We start from the raw sequence: 20,029 nt of genomic DNA, 5'->3' as shown, positions 1-20,029 counted from the left end.
TAAAAAAGTCTTAATGAGCTTCAAGTGCTCTTAGAAACACTAAGTTCCTCCTAAGTCGCTAGTCACTATCATTTAAGGAAAACAACACATACTTAAGAATGTTAGGAAGTGAAAGAAGAAAACCCTGTCCTGTCACTTACCTGCGGCTTCAAACGTCAGCTTCACAGAATCCCAGGGTGTCTGTTCTTTGGACACGAGTCTGAAATGAGCAGGATCTCCTGGAGAAACTTCTGGGGCAGGAAGATACCAATTTTTCCTATTTGGAAAGGTAGCTTCAATATATAGGATGCTTAATTTTAGTTGACAGCTATCTCTGACTCATGGAAGTGGTCCGAATATACGACTCACATTCTGGGTATGAAAACAATCTCTGCTGGGCAGAATAAACCATGCTAATGACTCTAAAAGCCCGTTAATGTGTAATAAAACCTTGCCCAAAGTAAGAACATTCTAGGTGATCTTGATTCCGCTACCCATCCTATTCCTTCTTATCCAGCCCTTTCCCACCAAACCACGAAATTGTCCCAGAAATGAAACGGTCTGCAGCGAAAGCTTCGCTGCTCTCTCTCGGGCCAGCCCTTCTAACTGCTCGGGCTTCTAGAGGACAGACTTCCTAAATTTGAAAAAGCAACAGTAAGCTTCTGAGTGCTTTATCCCACTCGGGCAGTGATGGAGAACACAGCACGCATGGCACGTGACGTCTGGGTTACCCGCGTCAATAGTGAGGCAGGCACACAGTGACAGGACTCGAGACAGACGCACCCCCGGCGACAGCAGCTCACGAGGGGACCAACCTGATCAGGAAGTGCACCGGGAGGTACCACGGGAAGCCACACAGGGGTGCGTCCTCCTCACAGTGAGCTCGGATGGTATCGTTGATCTCGGGGATGTGAGGCGTTACGTGAGACATGCCCGTGTAATCAAACCCATTGATCCATATCCCGGAGTCCCGTTTCATCACGTGTCCGTGCAGGTCATGAAATGTTCTAGTCATATGCTGCGAAGAACAGACCGAGGAGAAAGCTACGGCTTGAATCCCTTCAGCTGCATCCCCACTGCGGATTAACAGAAGTGGGTAAATGTGACGAAACCAGGAACCGATGTGGCTACGGAGCAAGAGAACCGCTCACGCTGCTGGCAGGGGCGGGGCGGGCACAGCCACCTCAGGGAGCCGCTTAGCATCACCTACACATGCACAGACCCGTCAAGCCCGCCATCCCGCTCCTGCAGGGAGACCTTAGAGAAACGTGGGCAAGGTTCGGGAGCGCTGGCTCAGCTCCGTCCGTGGTAGCAAACGGTGCAAACAACCCAAATGTCCACCAGCAGGACGAGGGGCTTCAAGTGAACCCCATCACTGAACACCGTGACGCGAGGCAACGTGGGGGCCTCTCCCACGCTGGCGGGCCCCACGCAGCCAGTCACAAAGGAGTATCTGTTAGGTGTGGCTTTGTAACACGCTTAGAGAGAGGCAAACCGTATCTTCCTGTTCAGGGATCCATACGTACGCGGCCCAGAGAAGGTAATAGTTAAACTTCCAGACTGTATTTCCCGGGGGGGGGGGGGGCAGGGGCGGGGGAAGAAGGGGGACCAAGAAGGGGGCGCTGGTTCTTAGCGGGCGCTGCTGAGGTTCTTTAAAGTCGACGATGGATACACAAAGTGTTATTATTTCTTACAAATATATGTATTTATATTTTATTAAAACTTTTCTGAAAACCTATTTCAGATTTAAAAGACAAACATTAGAACTCCGTTTAGATGAAGGCTGAAAACAAATACATCTACGACAGAGACACACACACACTGTTCCCTTTCAGGGCGGCCTGAAGCTGCCCCGAGCAGGCAGACAGCCCCGCTCGCCCCCAGCCGACAGACGTGGGCACCACGCTCCAGCCAGCGCAGCAGGAAGAGAGGACTGCGCAGGGCAGGGGCCGGGGATCTGGGGCCCGCAGGCCACACGGCCACCACCCTGCTTGCACAGGCCACACTCACCTGTGGAGACGCCGGCTGCGGCCGCTCGTGCTCCACAAAACGGCGGTGACAGAGGCCGTGTGGCTGGCAGAGCCCCACATATTTATTACCTGACCCTTTTCAGGAAAAGTGTGCCAACTCCCGGCACTGGGGAAGAAGAGAACCGCAAACAAATCAGAACAGGAGTTTTTAAAAATAAAATGTCGTTTTTCCTTTTTTTATAATTACTACTAATGTAATTTATAAAAATTTAGTAAGTCACTGAAAACACATTGACTCTCCTAAAAATGAGCTGTTCTTCACTCAAGGTTTTGTAAATTGTCCAGTTTGTCACATAAGGCCTATCGCTGTGTCCTCCAGGACTATAAACAAGGAATAGTTGGCCCTTTGTCAGTATCTCCTCCCTGATAACTTACATCCCAGTGTTCCTACTATTCAAGTCCACGAATAATTACCTGAGTTATGACTCTTGGCTTTTCTTCCTTTTCCTTTAAGATTTTTTGTAAAGTAGGCTCCACGCCCAGTGTGGGGCTCAAACTCACGACCCCGAGACGCACAGTCGTGTGCCCTACTGATCGAGCTGACCAGACGCCCCCGTATGAAGTTGGCTTTTCTGTTTCGCAGCCTCTAAGAGAATGACTGGAAATAAGGCAGCTTAGTTCTTTCTCCTGCGTTATATCGCCAACTTCAGAAAGTTTGCTGAAAACCTAAAATCCACGGAAGTTCTAAATCCTGTGTTACTCGTCCCTAAGTTACTATTATTTTCATTATGACATCCTACCTCAAAGGCTACCTAAGATCCCCCCCCCCTTTTTTTTTAAGATTTTTTGCATTTATTTGACAGAGAAAGAGCACAAGCAGGGGGAGCGGCAGAGGGAGAAGCAGGCTTCCCACCGAGCAGGGAGCCCGACTCAGGGCTTGACCCCAGGACTCCAGGATCATGACCCGAGCCGAAGGCAGACGCTTAACCGACTGAGCCACCCAGGTGCCCCTACCTAAGATCACTTTTATTAGCATTTTAAAATATCGGTTTTATTTTACCAGTGGAATTCAGATTTTTTCTCAGCCTGCAGACGTTTTTACGGTCTGTCCTTCTAAAAGCTCTTTACTCCACAGCACATACTTGCTCTTGTTTTTCTAGGTAGGGGCATTTTTATAACTTGAACAGTTGACAAAACAAGCTGACGTGTCTAGTTCAGTCCCTTGGGAGAAGCGTGTCTCGCGGATCAGCAAGCCTCGTGGTGGTCAGGCCTTTCCTCGCTGCCCCACGCACGAGAGCTGAGCACAGGGGAATAGACAGGTCGGGCCCGCTGGCCTTCCTGGCGCCTGGGGAAGCTCGCACGCACGAGGCGCTGCCCTCCAGACCCTCCCACGAAGCTGCTCTTACCTGAAGAAACACCCTCTTCGGCTTCGGGCTGGCGGGATGAGAGCTGTACGGGAAAAACGCGCCACCGCAGACCAGAAGGAACGTGACTGCGCACACCGAGGTTAGAGTCAGCAGGGTTTTCTTTGTGCTCTTGGCAAGGTAGATGAAGTTAATCTAAAGCACAGAACACAGAAACAGGCCAGTGACCGCGGGCTCTGTACCGGGCGTCACCGAGCAATGGAGAGGAGCGCCTGCCGGCAGGTGTGAACACACCGCACCCAGCGGACCGGCGCCGCCTCGGGTCTTGGCAGCCCGGGCGGGAGCCCTGCTGGTGCCAGGCAGCCGGCCGGCGAGACAGGAAAGGACACAGAGACGGGCTCTCGGTTCCGTCGGCAGAGACACCAGGATGGAGACCCAGCACCAGTCAAACCATGACCTTATTTTACTTCCAATTCTGCCAACGCCCCGCGTTAACCACGGTACGGTAGACGCCATCTATCCGCCAAACATCATGACATGAGGCTTCTGTTAAGGAAGCGGAGGTCAGAGTGTAAGCGTAAGCAAGCCGGTCCCGAGGAGCCTCAGGTTCCGCTCCTGACGCTCTGGCACCGTGCCGCGGGGCTGGCTTCCCTGAACTTGCACTTGGATGCGCCGTCAGGACGCCACGTGTGGGCCGGCCCCTCGGGGCTGAGTAACCAGGGCCAGCACAGCCTATCAGCACATGTGCCCTCGGGCAGGGGCATCTAGCACATCCTAGACCTGCTTCTACTAGCTTTTTAGTGGCCATGAAATCACAGAAATCAAAGTTGTGGGGGACACACGTGACTCACGGGGTGCGCCCACAGATCCCTCAGGGCTTCGGAAGGAGCCACACTGACCCAACGACCAGCTCCCCGGTGCCGCCTCCCCCTTATCACCCACCCTCCAGGGTCGGTAAGCAGAGCATGAACGTGGAAGACTTTAATGGAGATGAAAAAGAGAAATCGGGCAAACATTCAGAACCCACCACACGCTGCGCTCTCGGAACTGAAGGACCGTAGGCGGCCGTGCACCAGCATCCGAGCCGGGCTCAGCTCCAGCAAAACGGTACTTGCCCAGCTCAGTGTGGAGTCTCTCATATCAAAAGAAGACCCGCCTGTCCTAGGCCGTGGTTCCTTCCACCCACGCCCGGCCGTTACGCGGTCCTAAAGCCTCAGCGTTAAGCCACGCTCCCACATCCCCTTTCCCTCCTCAAACCCTGGGGCTCGTCTGCCGCCCCTCCCGCGCGTCTCCTGGAGGCCTGGTAACGGGGCGAACGAGATGCAATCACGGCACAGGGGGAGGGGGAGGCCCGAGTGACGATGCGTCTGGATGCTTCTACCTTCGATTCCACTCCTTTCTGCCCTAAGTGTGACATCACCATCACTGGGTTCCCAAATGCGTGTGAAATGAAACGAAGAGAGCACGAGAAGGGTCTCTGCAGCGTCCTTGGGTGCTGGCGGTCTTGTTCCCGAGTGTCCCGCAGTCATCAGCAGCAGTCTCATTTCATCGGGACAACCCCAGGACACCGGCTGCCCCGCCACCAGACGGGCCCTTAACTGCTTCCCAGCAAGCGACTCAGTCAGTCCCCATGCACTGGAAGAACCACTCTGGAGCCGGGCGGCTCGGCTCCGCTCCCCCAGCGGCGGAGACCCGCTGCCTCTGCTCAGCCGCCGCCCCAAGGCCGCCCGCGGAGGCGAGGCACGGAGCGGCCACGTCGGCTTCTGGTGGAAAGTAAACGAGCTGCCGAAGTCTTCCAAGAGGCCCTCTCCAGAAGCTTTCCTGCTAAAATACAATTCAGAAGGCACTACGCCTCAATCCGCTCTCCATGGTTTCCGGGATTCCCCTCCTCGGGGGTCATTTTGCGTCTTCACGGTGAAGTTGTCAGGGTTTAACTTGTGCTGCTGCACATGGGACGGAACTGAAAGCCCCACATTTGGATCGTCGCTGCTGAGCACTAACAGCTTTCACCCACCGACGGGGGGGGGAACTCAGTTCATGACTCCACCGACTCTGGATCACAACCTAAAATACATGTGATGAACCCCGGACCCCTTCAGCCCTCACAGCAGCCAAACCCTTTAGCGACCTGCACAGAGAATTTAAAGGCTTAACATTAAAATCCAAAGAGGTAAACCCTGGAGGCATCAGAGAACATTTCAGAATTCTCTACCCACCGCTGCAAATAGCAGTAAGGACTGAATCATTATATTAAAGGCCAGATGGCTGGAATGCTCAGACGATCGCAAACAAGAGCTGCAGAAGAACTGCTCTCCAGGGCACACGGCCGCTCACTGCCTGTTTAAGGGACTCGCATGGTGCTGCTGAGCACGCACGTGGTACCCTCACGTGCCGTCTCTAAATCCCAACCCCGTATGACCTGCCCTTCACCGTATCACTGTGGAAAGGCTCAGCATCATCTCTGTGGAGGAAAGAACTAGAGTAAACCCACAATTGCCTTTTCTATCTAGTCCCCTAACTGCAAATCTTGGTACCTATGGGTATGCAGTAATCACTTCTTATTCTCGGGAATTCCAACGAAAAGAGCCACACCACAGAGACCGGCCTCCACGAGAGGGGCCAGGTCTGAGGACACCATGCCCAGGGCAGAACTCTGCCTGGAACGTGCTCAAACATTGGAGCTGGTCTTCCCTTTGCAGAATCCCGGGGAGGAGAAACAGGGATGGCAAAGGTAGGACTCTGCCTACCAGGGCAGAGCACCAACAGAGCAGAATGACAGGGCCTGTGACACTCTGCATCCTAAGTGTCCGTCACCCAAGGAGACAGGACCCATCAGTGAACTCTGCAGTGTTAGCAGCCGGGAAGTCAGTTAAGTGATAACGGAAAAGGCCTCATCAGATTCAGCCTCCCTCCACCAGCTCTAAGAGCACTAATGAAACTACCGTGTATTTATTAACATTTGCCTCTCATTGGGAAGTTGAAAACACACTATTAGGAGTCATTCTAAAAATCCACCACCTGGCACGCCTGGGTGGCTCAGCCGGTTAAGCGTCTGCCTTTGGCTCATGATCTCAGGGTCCTGGGATCGAGCCCCACATTGGGCTCCCTGCTCAGCGGGGACTCTGCTTCTCCCTCTGCCCCCTTCACCCCAGCTCATGCTCACTCGCTGTCTCTCTCCCAAATAAATAAAATCCTTAAAATAAACAAACAAAAATAAATAAAAATCTACTACTAAGCAGTTTCTACCAGATCTTACTTGGTATGCACTCTACAAATTCACATTCAGGTAGTTTGAGAGCTGTGAAGAGATATAACCAGAGGACTTGGGAGGACAAGGAGGTTAAAAACAAAAGAAAACAAAACCACCCGATTTCACATCTTTTTAACCACCAAACCCACATTCTACACACACATTCCCCATTTCTCTTGTGTAGGTGTTTCTCAATAAAGTATAAGCAACGCTATTTCACAGAATCTACTGTAGCTAAACTCGTCACACACATATAAAAAATGAAGAAGAAAAAAAATTTAAATGTTTTTTCCTTACAAAATAGGAAGAGAGGATCATGGTACAACCAGCCAAAATGGAGGCCAACACGACGTCAGGTGGTATTTCCGAACCACTCCTCCCGAGGATGGGGGTAAACATCTCGAATACTGCCCAGATGAGGTACAATGCATAAAGATAAGGAATAAACATCCCCAAAAGATAAAAGGCAATAAATTTTCCTTGGGCACCTAGGGAAAACGAGAAAGAAAACACACATCTCTGAAATTCTACAGTGAGATCCAGATTTTATATACCAGTGTACATGAGACAGAATGCTTTCATTCAGGGACAAGAAAACACAGATAATAATGCAACAGAGAACGTAATACATCATTAGCTAATGTGTTCGTAAACGCGAGCATGGCATGGGGCATGAGGTACAGGATGAAAATCTCTGTGATCTAAACATTTAAAAAAACAAACAGCAATGATCTTGAAAGCCTACCCCCAAAGACCAAAGGGAAAGAAAAAAGGAAACAGTCCCTGCAGGTCTTGTTGTAAGCATTTTAAGGTATTTTCCCATTTGCATCAAAACCCGAAATACCGTACCATGCTGCTTCAAGTCTTTGTGCACGCAGAGCTTTGTGAGCAAGGGAAAGGCCACCCAGACGGCACTGATAAACGCCGAGCACAGTCCCCGGTACGTGAGAGCCAGGAGGGAGACGCAGTGCACACACAGCGAGGTGTCAAAGAATACTTCTCCCAGATACTGGTCACTGGCGTTCTGAAAGACAGAAAAACACAGCCGTAGTCTCACACGTGGGCCACTCATGATCTGTCGCAGTACCACTTCCACTGCTCAGAAGAGCTACACGTGGTCTTAAACGTCAAGGAAACGCTCACGAAGCTACCTGCTGTCAGGACGGCTGCCCCGGGAAGGGGCATTTAGTGAGACGGAGGGAGAACATCCCGACTCGTGTGCAGTATGTGCTCCCCGTCCGCCGGGCTCATGGTAACCTTTGGAAATTCTCTCAAATCTCCTAAAAACATTCACCCCTGTGAGCTTTTCTGTTTACGCAACTTCCAAAGAACCTCAAGCCAAGGAGGGAAAGGTCCTGCTCGGAGCGGCCCGGGTGCTGTGAAGCCACCCGCAGCCCCTCTGGAGCCCCGGCCACGGCGTCCGGCCGGATTCCGAGGCTTCTCCACCTCTCCCTGGCCCCGCGGTGCAGCCCTGCCCCCGCCCCGGATTCCTGCGGCTTGCGCATTCATAAATCTGATCCCTACTTTGGGCTTTGGGGTCTGCGGGCTCCGGCAGACCCCTGGAGTCCTTCAGAGGAGAGCTGCCTAAGAACCTGACGCGTCCCAACACCGCCGCGTGGGGGCTCTGTTCACGCAAACACGAAGTGATCATTTCAGCGCAGGGACCCCACAGCGGAAGAGCCCAGGCCCCGGGGGGTACTTCGAGAGCTCAAAACAGTTTCAGTGGCGTGTTTCCAAAACCCGTCCAGGCTCCTCGGACAAACCCCCTCAGACATGAAGGGCCAGCGCTGTGACACCTCTCGATGTTCATCACAGCGTGAGGATGCGCGGTCTTTAAAAATAATGGAAAATAATTCTTAGGACTCTATATGAAGCCACGTACCACGCAGATGTTTAAAGACACAGGTCTCAGCAGTGCCGACCATACCTTAAACCCCCAAACTGTGGCCCAAGGTCGCACAGATGCCCCTGGAACCCGGTTCCCCTCCCCCCGCCTCCCGCCAGGCCTGCGCACGGCCATTCCCCACACCGCCCCCCGGAGTCCCCGTCCTGCTCGGAACAGGTTAACGGCAGCCTCCCTGATTCTGAGTCCCCCTGCAGCCTCCTGCTGGCCTACCTGTCCGGTTATCAACCTTGTCTTCACCACACGGACCTTCTTCTTGGCTGTGACCCAACTAACTGCATCTTGTGCTCTCCCACCGCTGACCGCCCATCATCCTGCTCTCTATCTGCCACCCTCGCACTCACGCTTCACAAACCCAGTTCCAGCGTCCCCGCCTCCTTCACAAAGCTTTCCCAACTCCCACACCCCGTGGTCCCGCAGCGCTGGGAACACGCCGCTCTTCCCACTCATCCCCAGATGAAGCTGTGAGCCCCTCAAAGAAAGAGACCACGCGCTGACGCATCTCCGTGCCAGCAGCCTCAGCACCGTGCCTGGCCCACCCGGCACCCCGAGTAGTTGTGAAATGAAACACATTATCCTTCCTGTGCTGCGTCCAGCCCCAAATTTTATGATCAGACAAATCAGTCAAAGTAACTGGAACTTTACTAATGGCCTTTCTGTCTCCTGCCCCTGCCACACTCACCCCCCCACGCTCTAACACACGCTGCCCTACGAATAAGCATGTGAACCTGAGCCCTACGCATCCTCTTTTTAGAAGCTGAAGCCACTAAGGTACAAGTATTAGCTCATCCATAAACCGACGGCTAACTTCAAAAGCCTCCCTTCACTGGGCCTGGTAACAGGACGCACTCCACAGAGCACATCCAGACATGAACTGAAACGGAGACCAAGATTCAGGCACCAGAGATCCCCGTGGAAAGATCTGGATCACCATCCCCTGTGTCCATGCTAACCCCTAGCAGGGCAAACAAAAAACAGGTGCGTTGGCGGTCTTGAAAATAAGTAACGGAACTAAGAGTTTCCCTTTAACTCACAGAAAATCTTTGGAAGCCACGGGTCACTCTCACTGTAGTTTGCCCTAATTTCTACTTTTCTGTTTACCAAACAAACGTATACAATGGAAACCCTACGTCAGCAGCAATCACTCCAGAACCCTCTCTCCCCTCCCCCCCCGTGCTTCCACCCCAAGCCACGGCTGATGCGGTCAGCCTCTGCATCACCACCACACGGGCTAAAGAAAGGGCAGGGAACTGGAGAGAAGAGTCTAGGTGAGGCTCAAAGGGCAGCAAACGCCTCCTGTGTGTCCGTGCCCCGCGCCCCAGCTGCCCGAGCACGGGGGACGGAGCGCAGGGGGACAGCGGGTGCCCCAGCCCTGCCCCCGGGGGTGACGGAGCGCAGCAGACTCGGCAGAGGAGGAGAAAACCCCCCAAACGCTGACAGCTTTACAGCGGCACCGGAACCCCCCCCAAAACCCTCCGAAGACGGTTCTGGGAGCCAGTTTCCTACAATCGTGCCAGACCGTGTTTGCTCGCTTGGAAAGCCACATACGACGAGTCCCACTTGAGTCTGTCTTCGATCCTTGAAGGCAGCAAAAAGAAATCAATAAACATGCCTCACACTTACCACATAGTACAGTTTTTTTGCGAGGGTATGTATGAGTACGATTTTGGCCACAGCTGCAGTTCCGTACAGACAGACGGAGACATAGAAGTGGTTGTACCATGACAGGGACTGTCCAACCAGGGAGACGAACACCGCCAGGATGAGCACGGTGACCAGGCTCGTGAACCAGCTTATCAGAGTGATGCCAAGTGCGCAGAAGAAGTCCTTCATGTAGTTATCAGCTAATGCAGACAAAGCACAAAGCAGACGTCACCAACTTTACCAAATCAACCACAGTCGGTGGAAGTAAAGGGGCAAACGGTAAAACAAAAAATTCACCATTGTCACTGAAAAGTACTGAAATGTACCAGGGGTCAGGTTTGTCAAAAACTTGAACAACGAAAACCATTCAAGTAACAGCTGCTGAGAGTGTGGGCACTAAAGACTCAGGGACCTAAGTCCTGCAGTTCAGCTTTAATCTTCAGCACCTTCGGATGTTCTGTGTATTGAAACACCGGCAAGAACGGAAGGCCACGCTCCACCCGGCATCCAGCCGGGAAGCTGACGCAGGAGGAGGAGAGAGAGTGCGGCAAGGTAACCGGGGTGGTCTGCCCCTGCCCCTTCGGGCTGGGAACCACACACACCAGCCCGGACCATGAGACGTTCCGAGCAGAAGGAAACCAACTGGGTCAGACGTCAGGACAGAGCCCTGACCGCTGGTCTGTGGTGCGGACCGAGCTTTTCATGGGCATGTCCGCTAACGGTCATCTGTACAAACCGTTTCTCGGGCGTAAGCACAGAGAGCCCTTCACCGAGACCACAAGTGTAATGAGCACATCCACCTGATGCACGCTTCGGAACGTCTCACAATATACATCCGAAGTTAGGTTTCTTGAGGATTTGGGACTTCTTGAAAAGAGGCAAACAGACTAGAAAAACCTCCGGCAAATTCTTATACCCAGGCCAGCACTGCGGTTTGAGAGGAAAGTACTTACTCTTGTGTTTGGGCTGCAGCAGCTTCTTGCCCAGGTACAACACGCCAGCCACGGCCACCACGGAGTTAATTATCGAGCCGACGCGGGAGGGGTAGGCGACCACAAACAGGCCGAGCACGTCAAAGAAGACCATGTTTCCGTGTCGATATTGAGAAGAAGCAGCCAACATGTCGGACGTAGCGAGGTATTTAAGAACCGCTAAAATGTTGTCGCCTATTAGTAAAGAAGAGAAAGAGAACGAAGGTGCATAAACGCAGCCTGAGTAAGGACACAACTGACAGAGTGCAGACAGGGAGAGCCCCCCCCGTCCCCCCACCGTTCTCCCAGGACGTCTCAGAGAGGCCCGGGCACCCGCTCTGTCTCGTCTCCTCAGAGACGCTCAGCCAGCTGCCTTCATCCTCTCCCTTCCATGAGAATCGTTCTCTGACCCACTCTTTCCTCACTGCTGACAAACCCAAAGACTGTTTCTTAGTCTATTCATTTAACATCTACCGTAAATACTGCTCTAGACGCCAGAATTCCAGTGCCGAGCCAAGGGACACGAGCCCCTCAGGAAGCTCACACACACCAAACACGCGGTTACGCGTGTGTTCGGAATGAGGAATGTCAATTATATTTCATTTAAAACACGAATACAGACAGGTAGGAGAGGCCCCCGGGGCCACATCACGGGCGGCCGATGGAGTCTGAGAAGTTGGGGAGGCATTTCTATCTAGACGCTCCTAGAAAAGCACCTGTGTGCTTGCTGCTCAGGGCCGAGGAAGGGGAGCCGCACCACCAGAGCCGGGAGGTGAAAGCTCGGAGGGGACTTTCCAAACACAACACAAGTGTGACCCTGGAGTCCCCAGCCACGGAGCCGGGCACACCAGAGCCCACGGAACTCTCACGCAGGAGCGGGAAGAAGCCGTCAGTGACTGGGGCGGTTCTCCCGCGCTCGTCCCAGCCCGGACTCGCGCCACTTCCCCTGAGACACCACGTGTCTTACTGTGCCGTTTCGGTCACTGGCTTCTCCGTCTGCCTGCAAATGTGTTTTCCCCAAAAGCTCCGGCTGAGTCCTCTACCTTTGCTTCACTCTTCCCCAGCCCATTCCCAGCCCCCAGGCTTCTGTGGTTTTCTCGATGCCTCTGATTCCCAAACCTGTATTCCCAGTTCTGCCAAGAGCTCTAACACCATGTGGGTACTTCCATCCGGCCGGTTCAGCGACCCCTCCGTCGATGTGTGACAGAGCTGACAGCCTCCTTCCCCTCTCCACGACTGTTCTGGGTGAGGTCACCTTCCCACATCCCCATCAGGGTCAAGGGCACCATCTTTCCCCAGCCAGCTGGGCCTCAGACTCCACAGCCGTCCCTGCCGCCTGGTTTGTCCCTTCCTTCCAACTGGTCAGCTCTTGTACAAGTTCCACCCAGATTGTAGTCTGACACTACTCACCAACAGTCCACACACACACACACACACACACACCCTACCCACACTCTGCTTTTGCCTGGAGCATCCTTCTCTTCTGCACGGTGCCAAATCCTATCAACTCTTTCGTTAAGGTTCCCCATCAGACTCCCCTCCCCTGACCACTCCAGATTTCTCTGGAAAGCACATTAACCCTCTGGCCCCTGTGTTGTCCTGACCCCTGTTCTCTAACGCCCCCACCTGCCCTCACCACCCAACTTGGACTGATGTGACTTTCTATACCCGGGCAAGCTGTCCTATCACGCGCCGATGCCCCCTCCAAGCCTGGCTTCCATTCTGGTACGTGCTCATCGCTCACCCCCCCTCGCATGCACCCTGGGCCTGCTCTCTCCTTCCAGTGCCTCACAATGAAGAGTCTTACATTCCTGATGGCCAACCTGGACTTCAAGGCTAAAATTCGAGCCCCTCATCTCTCTCACTCCAAAGCCCCACCCAGCTCGCGCACACCACACACTGCGGCCCTAATGCGCCGTCCACAGGATAGTTACGGGTCTGTAGGTCAGCCCTGATGTTCCATCTTAACATAGATCAAGGGTCTACATTTGAATACCAACCTGCTCTCTGAATGGAATCTGTCAGAATTCTGTCCGCTGTGTCATACTTGGTGTGATAAATGTATCCATTCTCAATAAAAGCTAAGTCAATTCCTAGAAACACAGAAAAAAACAAAACGTCATTCTGCTCTGAAGAACCACCTTTCTTCAAGCCTATTTGTCTAACATTAAATTCCTAAGAGACAAAACGTCAAAGCGGTGGCGTGATTGCTTAGTCACGTTTATGAATGTCTAACAGAACCCAGAGCCGTGGTACAGAATGAGGAAGTCCACACATCAGGGAGCCCTCACAAGTCACTCAGCAAGGGGCAGGCGTACAGAGCTTAGGAGGCCGTGGGAACTTCGCCGTCTACGCCCTTGCTGGGCCAGAGCCGAACTCTAACTTCGTCAGCTCTACAAGCCGCCCAGCAGCTGGCAAAGCAAGACGACAACAAAGCCAAAGACCCCTCCAGGGTCTACGGCCACCTTCGGCGGGGGGGAATGAAGTGCTAACCAGCTGTCCCTGTGCTGCCGTGTGGGGCAAGACGACATGTTCTAGGAAAGGCAAGCGTTTAAATCAGACCAGAGTTTAGGGGCGCCTGGGTGGCTCAGTTGGTTAAGCGACTGCCTTCGGCTCAGGTCATGATCCTGGAGTCCCGGGATCAAGTCCCACATCGGGCTCCCTGCTCGGCGGGGAGTCTGCTTCTCCCTCTGACCTTCCCCCCTCTCGTGCTCTCTCTTTCTCATTCTCTCTCTCAAATAAATAAATAAAATCTTTAAAAAAAAAAAAATTAGACCAGAGTTTACAAGAAAAGGAAAACATCCGGAAATCCGTTTCAGTGGCTCAGAATATACAGCTCTCACGTACAGAACGTGCTCTCAGGATCCGCTGTTTGCTCACAGTCTTGCCAACAAGTAGAACTTGCTTCTGCTTAATCACTATCACACCACGGCCCACAATAACCCACAAAATACCTGGAATGTTCCCAAAATCCCTGTAGATGCGGAAGTCAGTATCTGAAGGAATGATTCCACTCTGAAAAACCTCCTGAGCCACCACAGAAGCAAACGGGTGTTTAGCGGCGGAAACATATGCTTGGACCAGCCACGGGTTCTCAGGACCTAGAAGGAACACGAGCACACGGCACAAGGTAACGTGGCGCTGTTCTTAACACACACGGAACACTCACTGCGGTGGTCTGGGGACGCAGGTCCAAAGTTCGGTTTTTTTCATCTTTTTTTCTGTTCTTTCTAACATTTCCCTGATAAGTGTGTATTAAAACTTGAAGAATGAGAAATCACAGAAAACAATATTATTTTTAATTACAAAATAACAGCACTATAAAAAGTTTAAAGATGAAGAACTACCCAGAAGTCGATCATCCTAAGACAACTATTTTCATCCTTACGTCTTCAGTCGTCCTATAAACACACGGCTGTGTGTACACGGCTGGACCCATGGGGCATACAGACTCCACATCGTGCTTTAACATATTAACCCCTTCCTCCTAAGGCGCCAGATATTACAATAATCATTTTAATAACTGTAAAACTTTTCACCGAAAATAATACAGAAGTTCTGTATTACTGTTTATATATTTTTTATCATTATTAATAATTCTGCACTAACATCTTTATGCACATATGGCCCTGTCAAATGCGGGAGATCTTTCTTTGGGACAGTGAGATAAACTGTGTAACTGCCCCCAGTTATTCACTTGTCGTGCATCCCTGTGGAAGGAGCACGTCCACTGCCTCGTCCCATTCACTGCAGGTGTGGCCTGGGAACTGCTTCGGCGGACGGACTCTGTCCTGCTAACTCTGGCCGTGACGTCGCCCCATCTCTGACCGGCGGCTTCTCCTTCAGCCTGGGTCCCAGAACGAATGACACACACAGAACAAAACCACCATGGAACCGAACTGCGGCAAGTCAGGAACATAAATGTCATGAGTGAGAAATAAGCCTTTGCTGTGTAATCCACTGAGATTCGGAGATTGTTTCTTACAACAAAATTTCACCAAACGTTGACTGATGTGGGCAGATCGTGTCACTGTATTTCAGGGAATCTAAGAATATTAACATTTTCATAACTTTATAAACAAATAATCAAATTGCTTTCCTACTGAAACGATGACCATAAAAGATGCAAAAGGGACAGAGAGACACCACAAAACCAAACACCCAGGTGACCCAGAGATGAGAGTCACCAGACACGGATTTTAAGAACACAGTAAGAATTTTACCAGAGAGTCCAATGGAAACCTTTTAAAACTGAGGGTAAGAACTTTAATGGATGGTTTACCCCAAGGTTTAACACAGCAGAAGAAAAGATTATAGAGCAACTAGATTGGAGCACAGAAAGAAAAAGCGATGTTAAATATAGAAATGCATGTCAGAGACGTATGGGGCTCAGTAGCCCCAGAGAAAGGGGACACGGAATGGAGTAGAAGCAATGTTTCGAAGAAAGAACATCCAATAATTTTCCAAAAGTCACAGAAAACATAGAGCTATGAATTCAAAAAGCTCTACAAATCCCAAAGAGGATAAATACAAAGGAGAACACATACCTAGCACTAAGAACTTGCTTCGGAATCGCATCATCCACTAGGAGGACCAGGTCTCCTTAGGGAATGGCTGATCCCAGACCCGGGGCGAGGGCAGTACGAGCGTACTCGCAACGTCTCAGGCCGGGAGCGGAGAAACACATCCACAGGATGCAAGCACCAGGTGAAGGGGCTGCCACTGGCCTAACTGCGGACAATCCTGCATCAACATGGCAGCAACACGGTATAGAAAACACGACACGTGGAAAGAAATACACGAACAAGGGAGAATGGAAAGCTTTCCTCTGAGCAGAATTCCAGCTATTAGCTATGGACAGAATGATGGAGTCAGAACACTCAACACTGGGCTAGCTAACGTCACAGTAAAAATGCTTTGCATCCAGTATCATCCACATCTGCCAAAACCAGGATCAAAGTCTCAGGAGAAACAGTGTGTGTACTCAGTGACAGAGTACGTATTACAAAGGGAAAAGAGTAACTTCACAAAGCAGAAAAACCTGGCAAATACCATCATCAAATGACCAGAAGCTACCATCACCACTGGTGCTTAGACATAGGCCGAGACTCCCGACATGCGCACTGAGAACACAGATGTGAGAGAACGGTGGTGATTATCAAGCCGAATCATGTCAAGATGCTAGTATTAAAATACTATGACAACTAGATATTAATAACCAAAATTATCCTATTAAAATATTATGAAAACCATACTGAAAAATGGGTAAAGCTAAACTAGAAAGGAGAGCATCATAAACAGCAGGATGATTACGGCCACTCTGGGGAGGGAGGGAGCTATATCTGAGAAGGGGCGGCGAGAGCCCGCGGGAGGTGGGACCTGCGTCTAGCTCCTTCCATCCGCAGGGATGCAGACGTATTCACCTTACGATGATTAAGCTTTTCACTCTTACACTTTTTATGTGTGTGTTATATAATCACTGTGACCGGCCTAATAAAACATGACAATCAAGTGCTCTTTGTTCCCGGATTGGAACTCTGATTAAAAACAAAAACAGCTATGTCATTATTGGAACAACTGGAAAATCAAAAAACATTTATTAGATAATAGTTTTATATTAAAATCATATTTGGGACGCCTGGGTGGCTCAGTTGGTTAAGCGACTGCCTTCGGCTCAGGTCATGATCCTGGAGTCCCGGGATCGAGTCCCGCATCAGGCTCCCTGCTCGGCAGGGAGTCTGCTTCTCCCTCTGACCCTCCTCCCTCTCATGCTCTCTGTCTCTCATTCTCTCTCTCTCAAATAAATAAATAAAATCTTTAAAAAAAAAAAAATAAATAAAAAAATAAAATCATATTAATATTATATATTATATATAACAGCACCATATATGTAGTGTTATGAAGGAACATATCCTTGTTTTTCATCTACTTAGATGATTATGTTGAGATTATCAACTGAAATGGTTTTCCTCCTTTATTATGGTAATGTGGCAAAATACATAGATTGATTTTCAAATATTAAACCATCTTCATCTAACCATTCATAAAGTTACAGGATATAAAATCCATACACAAAAATCAGTTACAGAGGCGCCTGGGTGGCTCAGTCATTAAGCTTCTGCCTTCAGCTCAGGTCATGATCCCAGGGTCCTGGGATCGAGCCCCGCATCGGGCTCCCTGCTCGGCGGGAAGCTTGCTTCTCCCTCTCCCACTCCCCCTGCTTGTGTTCCCTCTCTCGCTTTGTGTCTCTCTGTCAAATAAATAAATAAAACTTTAATAAAAAAAAATCAGTTACATTTCTGTACATTAATAATGAACTGTCAGAAAGAGAAATTAAGATACCTAGGAACAACCAACCAACGACGTCAAAGACCTGTTACTTGGAAAACTGCAAGACACTGATGAGACAAAGTGAAGACACAAATACATGGAAAGATATTCCATGTTCATGGACTAGAAGAACCAATATTGTTAAAATGTACATACTACCCAGAACAATATACAGATTCATTGCAATCCCTATCAAAATTCCAACGGCATTTTTCATGAAACGGAACAAACAATTCTAAAATGTGTATGGAAGCACACAAGATCAGGAACAGCCAAAGCAATCCTGAGAAAGAAGAACACAGCTGGGGGGCGCCACACTTCCTGATTTCAGGCCACATTACGAAGCTATTGTAATCAATAGTACGGTACTAGCATAAACACAGACACACATCAATGGAACAGAACAGAGAGCTCAGAAATAAACCCACACATACATGTTCAGTTAATTTATGTGAAGCCGAGAATATACAGTGGGAAAGGACAATCTCTTCAATAAATGGTGTTGGGAACACTGGACAGTCACGTGCACAAGAATGAAACTGGCCCACGCTCTTACATTACACACAAGTTAACTCAAAATAGATTAAAGATCTGAAAACATAAAACCTGAAACTATAAAACTCCTAGAAGAAAACGTGGGTAGTAATAAGCTCCTTGACATCAGTCTTGACAATGATTTTTTGGACCTCACGCCAAAAGCAAAGGCAACAAAAGTTAAAACAAGTAAGTGGGAATACATCAAGCTAAAAAAGCTTCTTCACAGCAAAGGAAACCACCAAGAAAATGAAAAGGCAACCTGCAGAATGGGAGAAAATATTTGCAAATCATGTATATGACAAAAGGTTGATATTCAAAATATATAAAGAACTCATACGACTCAATAGCAAAAAAAAAAAAAAAAAATCCAAGTTTAAAAAAATGGATGGAAGATTTGAATAGACGTATTTCCAAATAAGACCTTCAAATAGCCCCTGAGTACACAAAAAGGTGCTGAGCCTCACTCATCTCCAGGGGAATGCACATCAAAACCACAGGGAGGTATCATCACACACCTGTTAGAGCAGCTTTTACCAAAAAGACAAGAAATAAAGTGTTGGTGAAGATGTGGGTAAAAGGGAACCCTCGTGCACTGCTGGTGGGAACGTGAACTGGAGCAGCCACTGTGGAAAACGGTATGCACCCCCACGCACGCCGCGGCCCCACGCACGCCGCACCCCCACGCACGCCGCGGCCCCCACGCACGCCGCGGCCCCACGCACGCCGCACCCCCACGCACGCCGCACCCCCACGCACGCCGCGGCCCCCACGCACGCCGCACCCCCACGCACGCCGCGGCCCCACGCACGCCGCGGCCCCCACGCACGCCGCACCCCCACGCACGCCGCACCCCCACGCACGCCGCGGCCCCACGCACGCCGCACCCCCACGCACGCCGCACCCCCACGCACGCCGCGGCCCCCACGCACGCCGCACCCCCACGCACGCCGCGGCCCCACGCACGCCGCACCCCCACGCACGCCGCGGCCCCCACGCACGCCGCACCCCCACGCACGCCGCGGCCCCACGCACGCCGCGGCCCCCACGCACGCCGCGGCCCCACGCACGCCGCGGCCCCCACGCACGCCGCGGCCCCACGCACGCACGCCGCACCCCCACGCACGCCGCACCCCCACGCACGCCGCGGCCCCACGCACGCCGCACCCCCACGCACGCCGCGGCCCCACGCACGCCGCACCCCCACGCACGCCGCGGCCCCACGCACGCCGCGGCCCCACGCACGCCGCACCCCCACGCACACTGCAGCATTACCCACAATAGCCAGGATATGGAAACAACCGAAGTGTCCATTGACAGGTGAATGGATAAAGACAACGTGGTACATATGTACACAATGGACTATCATTCAGCCATTAAAAAAGAAGGAAATCTTGCCATTTGCAACAGCATGGATAGACCTTGAGGGCATTATGCTACATAAGTCATACAGAGAAAAGGAAATACCATATGATCTCACTTATACGTGAAACATAAAAGAAAACAAATGTTCCTAACAGCACCCCTCATAAGAGCCAACACCTACAAACAGTCTAACATCACCAGTAGAATGGCTGTTCTTGTCAATGGAATAGTATTCGGCAAGAAAAAGAATGAAGTCCTGCTAAACACAAGACAGATGAATCTTACAGACGTGACGCTGAGTAAAAAAGCAGCCATAAACAAAAGAAAATATAGTCTGGGAGTCAAGTTATAGAAAGTTTAAATACAAGCAAAATTAAATCTGTCAGGACACAAGTCCGGAGAGCAGTAACCATTTGCGGGAGGAAGGCTGGGAAAGGTCACAGGGGAGGATCCTGGAGTGCGGGCAATACTCTCAATCTTGATCTGAGTTCTGGTTACACGATTATATTGTTTGTAAAAATTCATCAGGCTGAAGACGCAGAGCTGCGTGCTTTTCTTTTACAATAAAAGATAAAATAAAGACACTTAAAGTGTTAATACTTGTGAAAAAGGTAAGACCCCCATCAGCAGGAAAGAAATGTCCAGTTTTAAATGTCCGCTAACTGGCCTTTAAGCCCTTGGAGATCCAACTACTGCGTGTCAGCGCTCCAGCCCGGCTC

The 20,029-nt window shown here is 50.9% G+C and overlaps 1 protein-coding gene across 1 annotated transcript in view; it reads right to left on the bottom strand.

Annotated features, from left to right (window-relative positions):
- The window catches only part of ERMP1 (endoplasmic reticulum metallopeptidase 1), a 41,493-nt gene that overhangs the window by 10,268 nt on the left and 11,196 nt on the right, over positions 1–20,029 (bottom strand). Inside the window, exons 5-13 of the mRNA XM_036084166.2 lie at positions 14,036–14,182; positions 13,082–13,174; positions 11,064–11,276; positions 10,090–10,310; positions 7,413–7,587; positions 6,861–7,051; positions 3,356–3,508; positions 795–997; positions 141–256 (exon numbers count right to left, since the gene is read on the bottom strand). Coding sequence (XP_035940059.2) covers positions 141–256; positions 795–997; positions 3,356–3,508; positions 6,861–7,051; positions 7,413–7,587; positions 10,090–10,310; positions 11,064–11,276; positions 13,082–13,174; positions 14,036–14,182 — 1,512 coding nt within the window. The remainder of the gene's footprint in view (positions 1–140; positions 257–794; positions 998–3,355; positions 3,509–6,860; positions 7,052–7,412; positions 7,588–10,089; positions 10,311–11,063; positions 11,277–13,081; positions 13,175–14,035; positions 14,183–20,029) is intronic.

The sequence above is a fragment of the Halichoerus grypus genome, chromosome 14 (assembly GCF_964656455.1).
Source record: "Halichoerus grypus chromosome 14, mHalGry1.hap1.1, whole genome shotgun sequence".
Classification (NCBI taxonomy): domain Eukaryota; kingdom Metazoa; phylum Chordata; class Mammalia; order Carnivora; family Phocidae; genus Halichoerus; species Halichoerus grypus.
Note: the sequence above shows the minus strand (reverse complement) of the source record. Positions and strands in the feature narration are given on the sequence as shown.